Source organism: Vombatus ursinus, unplaced genomic scaffold (assembly GCF_900497805.2).
Source record: "Vombatus ursinus unplaced genomic scaffold, bare-nosed wombat genome assembly UNPS02009205.1, whole genome shotgun sequence".
Taxonomy (NCBI): domain Eukaryota; kingdom Metazoa; phylum Chordata; class Mammalia; order Diprotodontia; family Vombatidae; genus Vombatus; species Vombatus ursinus.
This window is the reverse complement of record NW_020948983.1, coordinates 20,679,410-20,694,297: the sequence shown is the minus strand read 5'-3', so window position 1 is coordinate 20,694,297 and position 14,888 is coordinate 20,679,410. Positions and strand designations below refer to the sequence as shown.

At 43.2% G+C, this 14,888-nt stretch overlaps 1 protein-coding gene across 4 annotated transcripts in view; it reads right to left on the bottom strand.

Moving 5' to 3' along the window:
- Positions 1–2,013: 2,013 nt before the first annotated feature.
- ZSCAN2 (zinc finger and SCAN domain containing 2) overlaps positions 2,014–14,888 on the bottom strand; it is a 43,645-nt gene continuing 30,770 nt past the window's right edge. The window contains exons 1-9 of one of the 4 annotated variants that reach the window (XR_003568230.1): positions 11,470–12,866; positions 8,710–8,917; positions 8,002–8,078; positions 7,335–7,464; positions 6,367–7,128; positions 5,489–5,947; positions 4,646–4,753; positions 3,175–4,249; positions 2,014–2,204 (exon numbers count right to left, since the gene is read on the bottom strand). Coding sequence is in view for 3 of the 4 variants with exons in the window: in XM_027851690.1 (XP_027707491.1) it covers positions 3,228–4,249; positions 4,646–4,753; positions 5,489–5,947; positions 6,367–7,128; positions 7,335–7,464; positions 8,002–8,078; positions 8,710–8,917; positions 11,470–11,868 (3,165 nt within the window). In the remaining variant the exon portion in view is untranslated. Of the gene's footprint in view, positions 4,250–4,645; positions 4,754–5,488; positions 5,948–6,366; positions 7,129–7,334; positions 7,465–8,001; positions 8,079–8,709; positions 8,918–11,469; positions 12,867–12,977 lie in introns of those variants that run through there. The other 3 variants (XM_027851690.1, XM_027851691.1, XM_027851692.1) reach the window with 3 other exon arrangements.

The following is a 14,888-nucleotide window of genomic DNA, read 5'->3' as shown; positions in this document are numbered from 1 at the left end:
AAGTCCCTTTATACTTAAAAGTTCTTTGAAAATAAAAGTCAGGTGGTCGGCTCAGAAACATTTTGTAATAGTTTTGTCTTAATGTCTGTTGGGGCAGGTTGGTGGCGCAGTGTATTTGCTCCACAAGCCCTGGAGTTGGGAAGATACGAGTTCAAATCTGCCCTCAGACACATAACACTTACTAGCTGTGTGACTCTGGGCAAGTCACTTAATCCCAATTGCCTCACAAAAATAAAAATATCGGTCATATTGGTCTACCCAACTTAGTATTTCTGACCAAGAGATGCTCTGTAATAAAACATGGTAGCTCTTTTCAACTATGTTTAATTTTTTAAAGGACATCTCAGTCCTCAGTGGGTTTTGAAGATGTTCAAATACTCAATTATTCATAGCAGAGGCTATCTGTTTTGGTTATGGACAGTACTATGTATGTAATTCAACATGAAACACCTAACTCAAGGATATAATTTACATACTGTATTTCTAATAGTAGGAAAACATTATGACTTTGTTTTAGTACATAAGTATGTCTTTTCTCAACAGAGAGCCTTCATGAAACCACTCAAGAACCTCAGGCAAAAACAACTGGCAAGTAGGTTGATTCCCATAACTTAAGCCCCTCTGTTACCAGTGTTTTATGGGGAGACCTCATTTAGCCGCTTATTCTTATTTTGGAGGGAGCTAAAATTCTGATATTATTAGGAAGCACCAAGGAAATTCTGAGAATGAGAAATTTTTACCTCACCAGAGTAGAACAGACTTTGGAAGTTAGGGCTGAAGCATATTATTATTGCTATATGATAATGACTGGATCAGTTGTTACACTAGAGGAATTTCAGTTAGTTTCTGACCCTTCCTTGGATCGTGGGTATGTAGGGATGGTGACCTACCAAAACTGTTTCCCCTCTAAGCCTTTTTATCCTGGCTGCATGGATACCCTACCAGGAAAGAATCAGAAACAGAACTGAGAGTAAGATCTGGAGTGTAGGCCAAGCTATCCCTATCACAGAACTGTACAGCTTGAGAACTGCATAAAACTTAACTGAATTATTCTGTCCAGACCAGAACTAGTACTTAATTCCCCAGGCACTCTAGGTGTCCCACAAATAGGGACAGCTGATATCTGTCTTGCTAAAATGGAACTTATCACGAATATTTCTGCAGACTATAACCCTTTCAGGTTAGTCACTGCTTCATCTTCAGTCAGGAGGTTAGCATATTACATCTTTGGGGAAAGTAACTCTTCACAGATGATTTTTTCCCCCAAGTCTTTTCTAGAGTTAACTTTGGTCAGCAGCCCCAGATGGAGTTCCTTTGAGAATGTGGTTTGTTTTTTCATGTCACCATCACAAAGGAAGGCCATTTAATTTAGTCACAATGAAGATAAGAATGTTAATGGCCTCTATAGAATTTCTCTGGCCACATAGAACTATTGCTCCTACAATAGTAGAAAAGTTGGAAAATATATGCACATTTTCCAGGATCCCCAGAGCTCCCAATTTCTCACATCCCAGATGGAGGAGACATTTTAAAATTTCTCAAGGCAAGGAAAAAAAAAAGAGCAAGCACTTGTCCAAATATGCCTGAGGCCTAAAAGAAATTGATAACTGGGGAGAGTACAAATATTAATAGATATTGCATTCTCTTAGATTAGTAAAATGAAGAGTAATATACTGGGAGAAGAATGGCAGGGGATATGCCGATTTCATTTTTGTTATTGTTCAGTTGTGTCTGACTCTTCATGATCCTATTTGGGATTTTCTTGGCAAAGATACTGGAGTGGTTTGCCATTTCCTTCTCCAGCTCATTTTATAGATGAGGTTAAATGATTTGTCCAGGGTCACACAACCAGTAAGTGTCTGAGGCCACCTCTGAACCCAGGCCCAGTGCTTTATCCACTGCACCACCTAGCTGTCCCGCTATACTGAGAGGTGCGGACAAAAATTTGATGGAGATGATTGATCTTTTATGGCTAACTGCAGCAGCATTGGAATAGAGAAATGAACCAAGAAGAAAATAGAATTCTGTTTTATTAAGAGAAAGGGAAATTGTTGTGGTTCTGAAGTTTCCTAAAATTTTTCAGATTCCCAGAGGCAGGGTATGGAAGCAGCTTCACCTTCAGAATTTTTCATCTTTCTGGAAGCGACATCTGATCTCGCATGCTGAGCCCATCCTGACTCCCTTCATCTTGATGTTTGGTGAGACTAGCAATGAGGCACAGGTAGTGATCATGGGATTTGATGGGAGGAAAAGGAGTATTCAGCCTATCTATAGTTCAGGGGACTCAGAGGCCTAAAAAACTACGTCTTCTTAAAGACACTGTACTTTTTAGTTATTGCTCAGGACACATTCCAGGAAACTCTTTACCACATCTCAAGAAACCATCCACTTTGTCTCTTCTATATAACCCAGCTACCTTATTTGAGGCACAACACTAGGTTTCGGACCAAAGAATATAATTCTTCAACACTATGGAAGCATAGCTGTAATTTGGAACAATTATTTTTGTATTTCTTCCACCTCCTACCTATAGTGCATAATGCAGTGCTTTGTATGTAGTAGGCACTAAATATGATGGCTACTGACTTGAATTAAATATAGTACCATTACTCATAGCCATCCCTCATTAAATAAAGAAAAACCAAGCTGGCAGGTGGTGTTTGTAGTAGTTTAGAGAACACCAACCTCTGGCCCTGAAAGAGACTCTAGATGTGGTCTCTCTTTCATGTCCTTCAAGTGATGCTGGGCAGTGATAACTGCACACTCAGTGTGGGTCCACAGTCCTGCTCTGCAGCTAGGTTATATGACTGTTATTGTCACTACGCTGATGGTGATAATGCCACTCCTCTCTCCAGGCAGGGAGGGCATTCAAGGACAGAACTGCCCTCTTCCTATTTCCAAGGTGTGGAAGCTATGGCACAGTGATACAGGAGCCGTACAGTGAGATGGTGACTGAGCCAGAAAAGAACTCTGGTCTCTAATGGCTTTGGAAACATGGCTTCAGCTTCAACAGCATTTAAAAGAGAATCCTGAAGCATATTTTCCAAGACAAGTGCACATTTTAATAAAACAGAAACATTATTTCTGTGGGCAGTGAACCTTAACTACTATAGTCTTTTTCAGATGTGGTACAGAATTAAATACAACAGAAACTTTTCTTTTGGGGTTGATTACCTGGTATGTGAAACTTGAAGCTTTACTGATACTTCCCCAACATTTGATGCCAGTCAGCGTTTCTCTCCCACATGAGTTCTCCGGTGTGCACTAAAGTGTGAGCTGTTATTAAATCTTCTGCCACATTCACTACATTCATAGGGTTTCTCTCCTGTGTGTATTCTCTGGTGTATAATAAGGCTTGAACTCTGATTGAAACTTTTCCCGCACTCACCACACTTATAGGGTCTCTCTCCTGTATGAATTCGTCGATGTGTAATGAGATTTGAACGATCACTGAAACTTTTCCCACATTCAAGACATTCATAGGGTTTTTCTCCTGTATGTATTCTCTGATGGCTGGTGAGGGTAGAACTCTTACTAAATCTTTTCCCACATTCAGGACACTGGTAGGGTTTTTCACCTGTGTGAGTCCTCCAGTGAGCATTGAAATGTGAGCTGTTAGTGAAGCTTTTTCCACATTCACTGCACTTGTGGGGTTTTTCTCCTGTGTGAATTCTCTGATGCATAATAAGGCTTGAGCTTTGATTGAAGCTTTTCCAGCACTCACCACATTTATAGGGTTTTTCTCCTGTATGGATTCTTTGATGTGCTGTGAGGTTAGAGTGATCACTGAAGCCTTTTCCACATTCAGGACATTTGTAAGGCTTCTCTCCTGTGTGGATTCTCTGGTGGCAAATAAGATGTGAACTTCGACCAAAGGTCTTGCCACACTCATCACAATTATATAATTTCTTTTCCCCAATGTGAGCTAATCGATGTACAGCAAGGTGTGAGCTCTGACTGAAGTTTTTCCCACATTCAGAACATGTGTTTGGGTTTTCTCCTATGTAGGTTCCCTGAAGACCTATAAAATTGCCCAAATTTCTTTCCTGAGGAGACGGTGGCCCTTGTGCCTCCTCTGGGAGCATTTTCCATTGCCTTTCAGTTCTGTATTCACTTTCCCAGGCTTTCCTCCAATTAAGACAATGGGAAACATTTCTTTTGGAGCTTCCCAGTAATGTTGCATGTAGTTCTATTTCCTGAGAAATTTCCTGGCTCAGATTCTCCTCCTTCTCATTGCTCATTTCCAAATCTGAAAAAATGAGTAGAAAATAGATATTACTGATCTCCCAAATGGAGGGGAATAAAAACAGTCTGTGGATGAAGCATGTAGCATTTAAAACACTGGCATGAGTCCACTGAATGCTCAGTAAGTGCTCAATGACAAGAAGAAGATTACAAATATAGCCCAGTTCTATACATGGCCATTGTCCTAGGTACAAGCCTCAAGAATGGTGGAGTAGGTCTTCTTGGGTACTCCTTTCTCCTATAATATTCTTCTCTGTGCCACTTTGGCACTGGTGGGCTAAAGCAAGTGCAGTTGTTGCCTATCTATAAAATAAATCTCCTTTGTGAATTCTCTTGCTCCCAACATGTCCTAACTCTCTTGTGTTCACAACCACAGATTTGGTTGTTTCTTTGTTCTTACCTGTATGGCGACTTCTCTGAATTTCCTTGGAATCAAGGAGATTGACATTCCACAGCTCTTCCCCCCTCTCTGGCTTGGAGTTTGAATCTGGCTTGGAAATGGGAAGTTCTGCTCAAGAAAAAGCAAACAAGTCCCATGAAACTTCTCTAGAATTTATTCTGAGGTTTCCTTTCCATAGAAAGTATGAAAAAGCATAAGAAAAATATCTAGGAAAACTTAGGAAAGTTTGGTGTATAGATAGAAAGTTCATAGACTCTATGATTAAAGATGTAGTAAAACATTTGCATTCTGAAGACAAATGGGCATATGGGCAGAATTTAGGATTTAGGAAATGGAGGAAAATGATATATTTGTGCAATACAGTACCTATACCAGTGCTTGTCAGGTACTTTGGAAGCAAGAAACTGCAAAATTTCTATCTCTACTTAATAAAGTGACCCTCTTAACCCATTCCCCATTGCTTCTTTAGTTTTCATTTCTATCAATAGGAGGCATGATGACATGCTCGAGTTGAGAAAAGCAAGTCTTGTTTGTCCCCAGTATCAGACTTCTCACAGCCCTAGCACCTAGGAATTTTAGTGATTCACCCAGGATAGCTCCTGAGCCAATAGAAAGATTTGCTTATGGAACATTTTGATGATGAGAGGTCAACAGCTTATAATCAGGACAACTGTACTAAAAAAGTGACTAGTTTCCCACCCAATAAGCAGATAGTGTTCTTGACAGAGATCAATAGCAAGGTCAGGACTACAACCAATGTTTCCTAATGCCTACATCATGCCTTTCTGCATTAAGACCACCATTAGGCAATGGATATAGGGTCCCATAGAAAGAGTTGTTTACCACTGGGATTCTGAAATAGATCTTGTGACTTAAAGCTCTTGAGTGCCTTTGGTGATGCCTCCACTTCCACATGGTTGCCATCTTCTGTTACTGTCTCATGGTTCTCCCAGTCAATGCTCTCCTTGGATTCTGCTTTCCCCTTTAGAAGACCCCCTGCCACCTCTAGGACATCAAAGGGAGTAATGGTGGTCCATGGACTCATCAGGGCATCCATCTCCTCATAAAAAGGGCAGGTCCCTGGGGTGTGGCCACTTCTTGCTTTTCGGTAGTGTGTCTGAAGGTTTTTAAATCTATAACGACATTGCTCCAGAGTTCGGAGGAAGCCACATTCACGAAGCCGCTCAGCCACAATCCTGTACACTTGACGGTTCCGGTGACAGGTCCGGAGTTTTTCATAAATACGAGGCTCACCAAGAATCCCCAGAAAAACCTTGGTTTCTTCATATCCCCAGTGCACTCCTAGAGAAAAGTTTAGACCTGTCAAAAAAGGGCTGTGTACTGTACGGTCAGTAGAAGTAGTTTTCAGAATTTTCCACCTGCTCCAATTCCCCTCTAATCTTTTTTAGTAGTGACTTCCTAAAAAAAATAATCAGATTAGAATTGTTTCCTAAGATTAGACTTTTGGTAGTCCATCTAAGATGTGAATTTGTTTTTACTTACATAAATTATTCCGATGTAATGACTATTCTGACTAGTTCTAGGAATGAGGACTTTTGTACGTGTACATAACTCTGGCCCACATGCCTTCCTACTACCTACTATTAATAATGCCCCGATTCTATGACTCCTCTGAAATATGAGGTTAGGACAACAATATATCACCAAATTCTATGAAAACCCAGGAACTCCCAACTTTGCTCTTGACACATTCTTCTTACCCGTGGCACTCCAAAACAGGGTTGGGGTACCAGGACTTTCAGATGTTTCATCATTACCCAATTCATCACCATCAGAATCTTCTGTTATAGCCCCTGATTGCAATTCTTCCAAAGACGCTGCTGGATAGACCAGGTCCAGTTCCCTGGATCCACCCTCTAATACCACCCCTGCCATTGCTATTTCTTCATGTTCCCAGCTATCCCTCTCAAGTTCTTCAGTTTCAACATCATGCTCCCCCTGCCCAAAGAGATCCCTTTCCACCTCTGGGGCAGTGACAGCCACACGGGAGCTCATCAGAGCATCCATTTCCTCGTAGAAGGGGCAGGTTCCCGGGGTGTGGGTGCTTCTTGCTTTGCGGTAGTTTGTCTGAAGGTTTTTAAATCTATATCGACATTGTTCCAGAGTCCGGAGGAAGCCTCGCTCACGTAGTCGCTCGGCCACAATCCGGTATACCTGACGGTTCCGGTGACAAGTTCGGAGTTTTTCATAAATCCAAGACTCACTGAGAATCCCTAGAAAAATTTTGGTTTCTTCATAGCCCCAGTGTACACCTGCCACCTTCTCATCTTCCAAGCCCTGACGCTCCAGATCTTCCCAGTGTTTGACTTTTTTCATTACTGGCGCTTGAACAAGTTTTGCTTGTTCACCTATTTGAGAATCTTTTGAATTTCCATTCTCCTTAGAGCCTTGAAGATCTGGGTTCTGCAGTTTCTCCTCTTGCTCTAACTGGGAGATCATATTGGGTCTGGGAATTGGAAATCCTGTTCACAAAGAAACAGAAAACATAGTGGTTTGTGCTGATCAAGAACTTACTGGTTTTTTTAATTTCCTCTGTGCCAAGGGGAAGGGAGGGAATGGATGTCTCTTTCTTATTTGTGATTAAAAGAAAACACTGTCAAAGTTCTAAGGAGATGAGTCCTACTGAAGCGCAATAACTTAAGAGTTTAACAGGGAAGAGTGTTCTTACTCTGTGAGACACCATTTTCATAATTCTCCTGAGTTTGATCTTGAAAGAGGTCCGGTGGTGGAGTTGGGTCCAACTGTCCCTGTGCCTCCTGAGAGAAATATACGGCCACATCTCCAAAAGTCACCAGCTCCTGGAATAATGAAAAAATTGTCCTGCTCTGAAATGACTGGCTCTAGAAAAATATAATTGCTCTGTCCAAAAGCAAAGGAATTTATTTCCAATTCTGAGTGTAGCAAGCCTCTTGGGTGAAAAAAAAACCACACAAGGAATGAAGAAGCATCCAGTAACTTAAAGCAATCATACAAATTTGTACAAGCCTAAAACCTAAGCAGTCAGTGTGGGAAAATAAGAATTTTCATAAAAGGTAAGAACATGTTCCTTAGCCTTGATTCTGTTTTGTTTTGTTTTGTTTTTAATTAAGGATACTAATGTCTATGTAAGAAGGTTCAGGACACATTTTGTAGGCTAATGAAATTTTGAAACCTATTTTCCAGGAAAGCCAGTCTTATGTACTAGATATAATCACTGGGTAGGGTGGGCCTGGGGAAGGTGGAGAGAGGGAAACTGGAGCAATATTCCTCATGGGGTAAACAGTTCTAGGTGGAAGGAATGGCATAGGACCACATTCAAATAGCAGTGATAAGACAAAGAGAAAATAGCAACTTACCTGGGACCTGCCCATCATCTCTTGGTTACTACTACTTGCTTCTGCAGGAAGATCAAGCACCTGAGGAGTAGGCAGAGCTAAAGAAAAAAAAGAATCACTAGATTATAACTGTTTCCAACCTTTTTTATGTAGCAATACTTCTAGATGACTTTAAAAAGGAGGACATAAGCTATTTCTGTTATTGCCTCTTTCGGTTAAAGGGATTTGGTGAAAAAGTGAAGTGAGAAATATCTAAGGGATGTAATACAGATTTTGCCATTTCCAACCATTTTTCCCCTAGTTCTGTGATGCACCTGTCACTTGAATAGTTCTATAACACATGACTGAGAATTATTGCAAGGTTATCCTGTGGCTCTGCCACTAACCAGGCCTGAGTTCCCTGCCCACCCTCATTTATTGGGACTATATAACCTTTGCCACCCTTCCCTTTCCCCTTCCAACTCCCACTTCCCTCTCCCAATCCAGCATCTATACATCAACTTCACAAGATTAAAGAATAGCTCTTCCTCTTTAACTACTTATAGAGACTACCGGAGGTCTACAAACTGAATTTCTAAAGATTCAAATAAAGGTACTAGTTTGTACACAATTCTTTCCAAAAGGCAGGATAATGTCCCCATCACACATTTTCTGTTCTCAAAGCTGTCCAGGTTCTCACAACTCCATTAACCTCCACAAAGGGTTCCCTCTTTTCTTCTAGTTACTTACCACTGTCCTGAAGGGAATGGGGCTCTATCTTAGGATCACAGCTCAGCTCTTTCTCTGGTTCTAGGTGTAATCTCTCTGCGTTCTCCTGGAATGTACATTTGGATTTTGTCTGTGTTTGCTTCAGATGGATACTTAGTGAATTGGGTACTGATCCTGCAGCTGTTACCATCTCTGTGAGTACTTCCTGCCCTTTCATAACGACTGGGACCTAGGAAAAGCCCACAATTCCTGTCACTGCAAAGCCTGCTAAAAGTGGGCAGAATCTTGTAAGTTAAAATATAACCATCCAAACTATTCTAGGTAGGATCCCCTAGGATAAACAGAGAAAACCAGGCTTACTGAAATTCTTTAAGTTACCAGTGAATAATATAGAGACATCCAAGAGTAGCTACAAGCACTTCTGCTAGAATCAGGTTCAGCAATCAGGTGCCATGCAACTTGTCTACCCAGTTTTCCTGACATCTATGCCTTGAAACACTGACTATCCCTACTAAGTATCCCTTAAACAGCCATACCAATAATAGTAAAGTGATTGTACAGAAATGTTAGTAGGATTCAGTGTTTTCACTGTACTTAGGTGCTATTACTATTCCCATTTTATAGATGGGGAAACTGATTCAGACCAGAGGTTAAGTGACTTGCCCAGGGTCATAGCTAGTAAGTGTCTGAAGCAGGATTTGAACTGAGGTCTTCCTGAGTCCAGGTTCAGGGCTCTATCTATTAAGGCACCTAGGTGCCCTTTGCTTTTTTCTTCAGGCTACGTGTGACAGGAACTGTTACTTGCATAGTTATCCCAAGAAATGGACTCTATGCCATTTACAAAGCTCTCCTTCAATTCCATTTAATATTTAGGAAGTGTCTACAAAGTACAAGACCTTCCATAAAATTCTATTGTGATGTATCATTGTGCCAAGGAAGTGACTCTGAGTTCCTAAAGATTGTGGCTCTGGCAGTTTCTACCAGACTAGAAAGGCTTGACAGATGATCCCTACAATAGACCTTCTACTTTCCCAGGACCAAATTAGCTAAATGTGTAAAGCTTTATTGCCAATAGGCTGGCCATTTGGAAATAAATTCTTTTTTCCATGACTACCTATGAAACAAAGAAACATAACAAAAGGGCCCTACTCCTATATGGTGTTCTCCTTCAGCAATGATGGTAGCAGAGTGGTGTAAAAGGGAGTAGGGAGAGAGTACTAAGAATCACATGGTTTCTAAATTTTAAACATCAGTTTAGCTATTGATACTCTAAATGTGAGATCTTTGTCCATTGACAGTGAATGGTCATATTGGTCGAGGAACTCAATCATGCCAATGTTGACATCCTCAATATCAAAGAAACAAGACGACAAAAGGAAGTTGTAATTAAATGGAAGGATTGTGTTTAGGCTTTCTTTAGAAATATCAGTAAAGAAGTTGGCAGAATTAGTTTTATCATGCATCCAAAGGAAACAAGACACGTTATTTTATGGAGCATTTGGTCATTCGTTTTTACAGCATTCATGACAAGTATTTGTAAAAAAAACCACCATAATAATTGCAGCTTATGTCCCAACATCTATTGCAAAGGATAAGAAGGGAAAGGAAAGGTAAATTTATTCAGACACTGATTACTGATATTCAGTGAAGCATAAAAAGGTAGATGTATGTTTGCCAAATGTGTTGCCATCATCATTGAGAATGTTCAGTACAGAGTCCAAATGAAAGAGGGATTCTATATGTTCCTGTTTGTGGATGATTATGTCAAACCTGGGAACACTGCAGAGCCTTCCAAATGAGATCCATAATCACTCAAAAGTGTTTGGCCTAACATAAGAAAAACGAAATGAATGAAGAATACCCATTGTCCAGACAATGACATATAGCCAAATGAACAATAGAAGCAGTCCATCAGTGCCATACATCTTAAAAGACACTGAAGATGGACAGGGAACTGGTCCCAGAATTGAACAGGAGGAAGAATGGGCTGGATTGCATCTGGAAAGTTGGGCAATACTTTTAATGAACTCGTGGTCCTCCCTGAAAAGAAGACCCTTCTTTTAAAGACACATATTCTTCTGGTGTTGTTTTATGTATGAGTCATGGAATAACAGTCTCCAAAGAATTAAAGTTGCAAGTCACACAAAGACGTGGAGAGAAAAGGTAGACATAAGCATTCTGTAACATATTAGAAGTGAAGAATTGTTCAAGAGAAGCAGTTAAAAAGATGTCATCAGAGAAATGTTACTAGAAGAAGAGGTGAGGTGGTCATGTAGTAAGAAGAAAGTGCCTGCAATGTCAAGAGATCTAGCAGAAGGTCCCCAGCACTACCCACTGGGTTGACCCCTTGTGGAAAACATGATCAAAGGTAGTACAGAATAAGGCAGAGTTAGGTTGTGATCTGCACCACTGAGGGGAATACTCACATCAACAAGATCACAGATTCACTGAATTATTTGTAAGACATTTCTAGGCACTAATGATAAAAAATGAAACAACCCCTGCTTCAAGGAACTTATATTTTGATTGGCAACAAAGGGATGTGGGACCTTTCAAGCTATTTTTCCATTCATAGCAGACAGCAAGAAAGATTCAGGAAAGTGCTATATATTCCCTGGACATATTCTCTGAACACTGCAAGGAAAATCTTTCACCTAAGCATCAAAATCATCCCAATGAGCATGAAACAGTAAGGTGCCATGTTTTACCCACATTGTCTCCAGCTGAGGGCTATACCTCACATAGCTCTATTTTCATTGAACAAAGGTATCCCATTCTCACCTTCAGCCCTGACCTGCCAGGTTCTCTTTGCAAATTTTCCACCATGGTCACTGCCTCCTCTCCACTCTCAGGATGTTGTTCTCTAACCCAAGTCTGAATTTCTCTAGGAAGAACAGTCAGGAACTGCTCCAGCACCAACAGCTCTAGAATCTGCTCTTTAGTGCACTTCTCTGGTCTCAACCACTGATGACAGAGTTCACGGAGTTGGTTCAAAGCTTCACGTGGCCCTGTTGCCTCCTGGTATTGGAACTGCCAGAAACGCTGACAGGAAGCCTCAGGACCTTCATTTCCATGAAGGAAAGATTCCTGATGCCAGGGAGAATCATCTTCTAGTTTAACTATGAGGAATCCATCTTGTGTTTGAGGAGCCTGGACCTGAGGGTCCAAAACTACAGCCATTGTCCAGTTCAAGAAGAAGAGGTTTTTTTCCTTATGGTCGGATCTCTTCCCTTTTTTTTTTTTTTTTCCTGGCAAGCTAACTCTTGCCTCTGGCTAGGCACCACTGAGTGGAACTCTTCCAGAGGGCTCTAGGTACAGAGAAACATAACAATAGCATCAACAGATGTTAACTGATGGATGTTAACCCATCCCAGATCCTTGTAGAGCAGCATAAAATACCTCCTTGTTTCTTCCTTTCCCAGGCTTCTTCAACAGAGAAAGGTCAGTCCCTACCTATCCCTTCATTATGATACCAAGTTGTGTTCGTCCCCAGAACTACAAATTGGAACCCAGAACAACGTTGAGATCACATACAAGACAGCACCATGGAGAGCAGCACCTGAGCAGGGCATGGGATTTTAGTAAAGGGTAGGCTCTCTAGAGCCTACTTAATTGGCAGCTTGATTATTTGCCCCAAGCTTCTCCATACGCTGTTCTCCTTGGGTCCCAGGTTCTAAAAATTTTTAGTGTTGGAAAGGACTTTTGGAAATAGAGTACAATCCCCTTCTTTTATATATGAGGAGTTTGTCAAGAGAAGTCAAGTGATTTGCCTAAGGTGCCGAAAATAAATTAGTGGCAGAAAAAGGGCTCTAGGTTTAAATTTGTATTAGGTGATTCAAACTAGAGAATTCTAACAGAGAAAGGTTCATTGGGTTAACATGTGCAGTCTTTCACTGGAAGTTCCGTGGTATACACTTGGGAACACTTCTCTTTGAGCCAGCCAGGTAACTTTGATGAAGCAGGGAGCGCACGCAAAACACTCCGGGGACAATGGACGTGCCTCGGCCACAGCTCAAACTACAGGAAAAGAGAGGGGAAAAGGCGGGGGACCTCTCGGGGGCCGGGAAGTAACGGTCGGGAGGGGTGCTGCCCCTGGGGACCCTCCCTGCCCGGGGCCGGCTAGTCTCGGAGCCTGCTGCCGGAGAAGCCCACCTCCCCTCCCCTCCCTTCGCAGGCCTGAGGGTGCCGGGCAGTGTCCGAGCGGCCTGGGCAGCGTCCAGCCCTCATTGACCCGGCCCCCTCCCCACGCTGCTGCCGGAGCCCCACACCGCGCAGGGAGGTCTGCTCACTCCCGAAGGATCGCCAGCTCTTCGGGGAGCCCGCGTTCGCTGCGGCCTCCTCGCCTGCCCCTCAAGCCGCTTCAACTTAAGGATCCGAGACGACAGACACAACCGCCCCAACACAGGAAGCGGAAATGCAGACGCTGCGACGAGGGACTCAAGCAAAGTCAAAGCGACTACGTCTCCCAGAAGCCTCCTGGCGCTCTCCTGCCTGCAAGTCCAGCCAATGGGAAAAGAGTGAGTTCGGGCGCGACTTCACACGGACCTATCACCGGAGGAGAAGGGTGGGCGCTTCTTACCTCACGGTTCCCAGGTGCTTGGAGGCCGTTTCGCCGCCTGGGCCGTTAGAGTCGTCTGCCACTACGCGGCTCTTCTCTTGGCCGGCCCTCAAAAGCGGCGGGCCCGGGGCGGGGCCTTGTAGGGGGCCCTCTAGGTGAGTCCTGGCCAGAGAGTGGCAGGCCTGGAGAGAGAGAGCCCCGCCCAGTAACGACTTCATTCAATCGTTAGTTCGACGGGCTGCTGTTCGGCGCCGGCGACCAGCGAGGCCACCGGGTCCGACCCCGGCCCGAGGCGTGTGTGTGAGGCAGCCGGCTGCCGAGAAAGCGCCCCCGACTTGACTTGGGACAGCTGATTCGAACGTCGGCTCTGCCACGAAGTCGCTCGCTGTGTGACCATGGGCAAGTCGCTCCGCTTCTCTGGCCTCCGTTTCCTCGTCTGTAAAATGTGGAGGTTGGATTAAATGATCGCTGAGGTGTCTAAATCCTAGGATCCCGGGTTGAATGATTGAGGAGAGAGGGGCTGCCGCCCCCAGCGAAGGTCCGGCCCTCGCCGAGTGTTTCAGACAGAGAAAGGGGGAAAAGGGGGGTGGGGTGCATATAACAGGGCGCCACAGAAAGTGGCAGATTGGCCATGTGCATGGCTCTAATCCTGACTGCCGTGAACTTGTCACCTTGACCAGACCTTTTCACCTCTCTGAGCCTCAGTTTCCGCATCCATGCTATGGGCACACCGAGTCCTGCCCGCCGCCTACCTCACAGGGCAGTGGTGAGGGGTCAATGAGATAATGTATGTGAAAGTGGTCTGAAAACTGTGAAGTGTTAAACAAATCAAAGCATGATTATTAGGAGATGAGAAGAAGGACTGGTTTTTTTTTCCCCTCCTTTTCCTGTTGCAAGCTCAGGGCGCCTCTCTTTTGGACCGTCTGGCTCCCATCTCCCCATCGTTCCTGCTCACTTAAAGAAGGGGAGTAGCAGAGGGGCAGGGCACAGCACGGGTGCTCACTAAGTGCTTGTGATAAACGTTACTCTCCTCCGAGCCTAGGGCTGAACTGTTGTCGTCCTGCAGCCAGTGACCCTTCCTTCTTCACTGATATGTGAAGGGTTGGATTTGGTGGTCGCCCCCAATTCTGAATCCTGTAATTTTGTGGAGTCCATCTTTATGTAGGGGGACACTGGACGGAGCATCAGGTACTTAAGCAATCCAGTGATAGGCACCTGGTCAATCAACATTCCTTCCCCTACCAGAGAAAACCAAGTGTGGCAATACATCCTCTGATTAGTTCATTTTTGTCATTTCAGAACTTTTGACTAAGATTTCTATAGTTCAGAACCTTTAAATGGATGAATGGCACCTAACCTTTGTATTCTAAGATCTCTGCTATGTAGATCCAACTTCCGTAGAACATGTTTAATTGAAGAAACCAGTGCTGGGTTTTTCTTTCCCCCAGTCATTCAAACTTTTCGATCTAGGAGCACCTCCTCAGGTTTTCCAAGGTCTTTTAAAGAAAGTGGGAATTGTGATAGGGAACAAAGTCAAACATGGAGACTATAGACACACACAACTCATGTGTGCACTTCATCCCATATCTTCAGGAGAAAGAATAGATGCCATTTTTAAAATTATTATGTTTTGAAGTGTAAT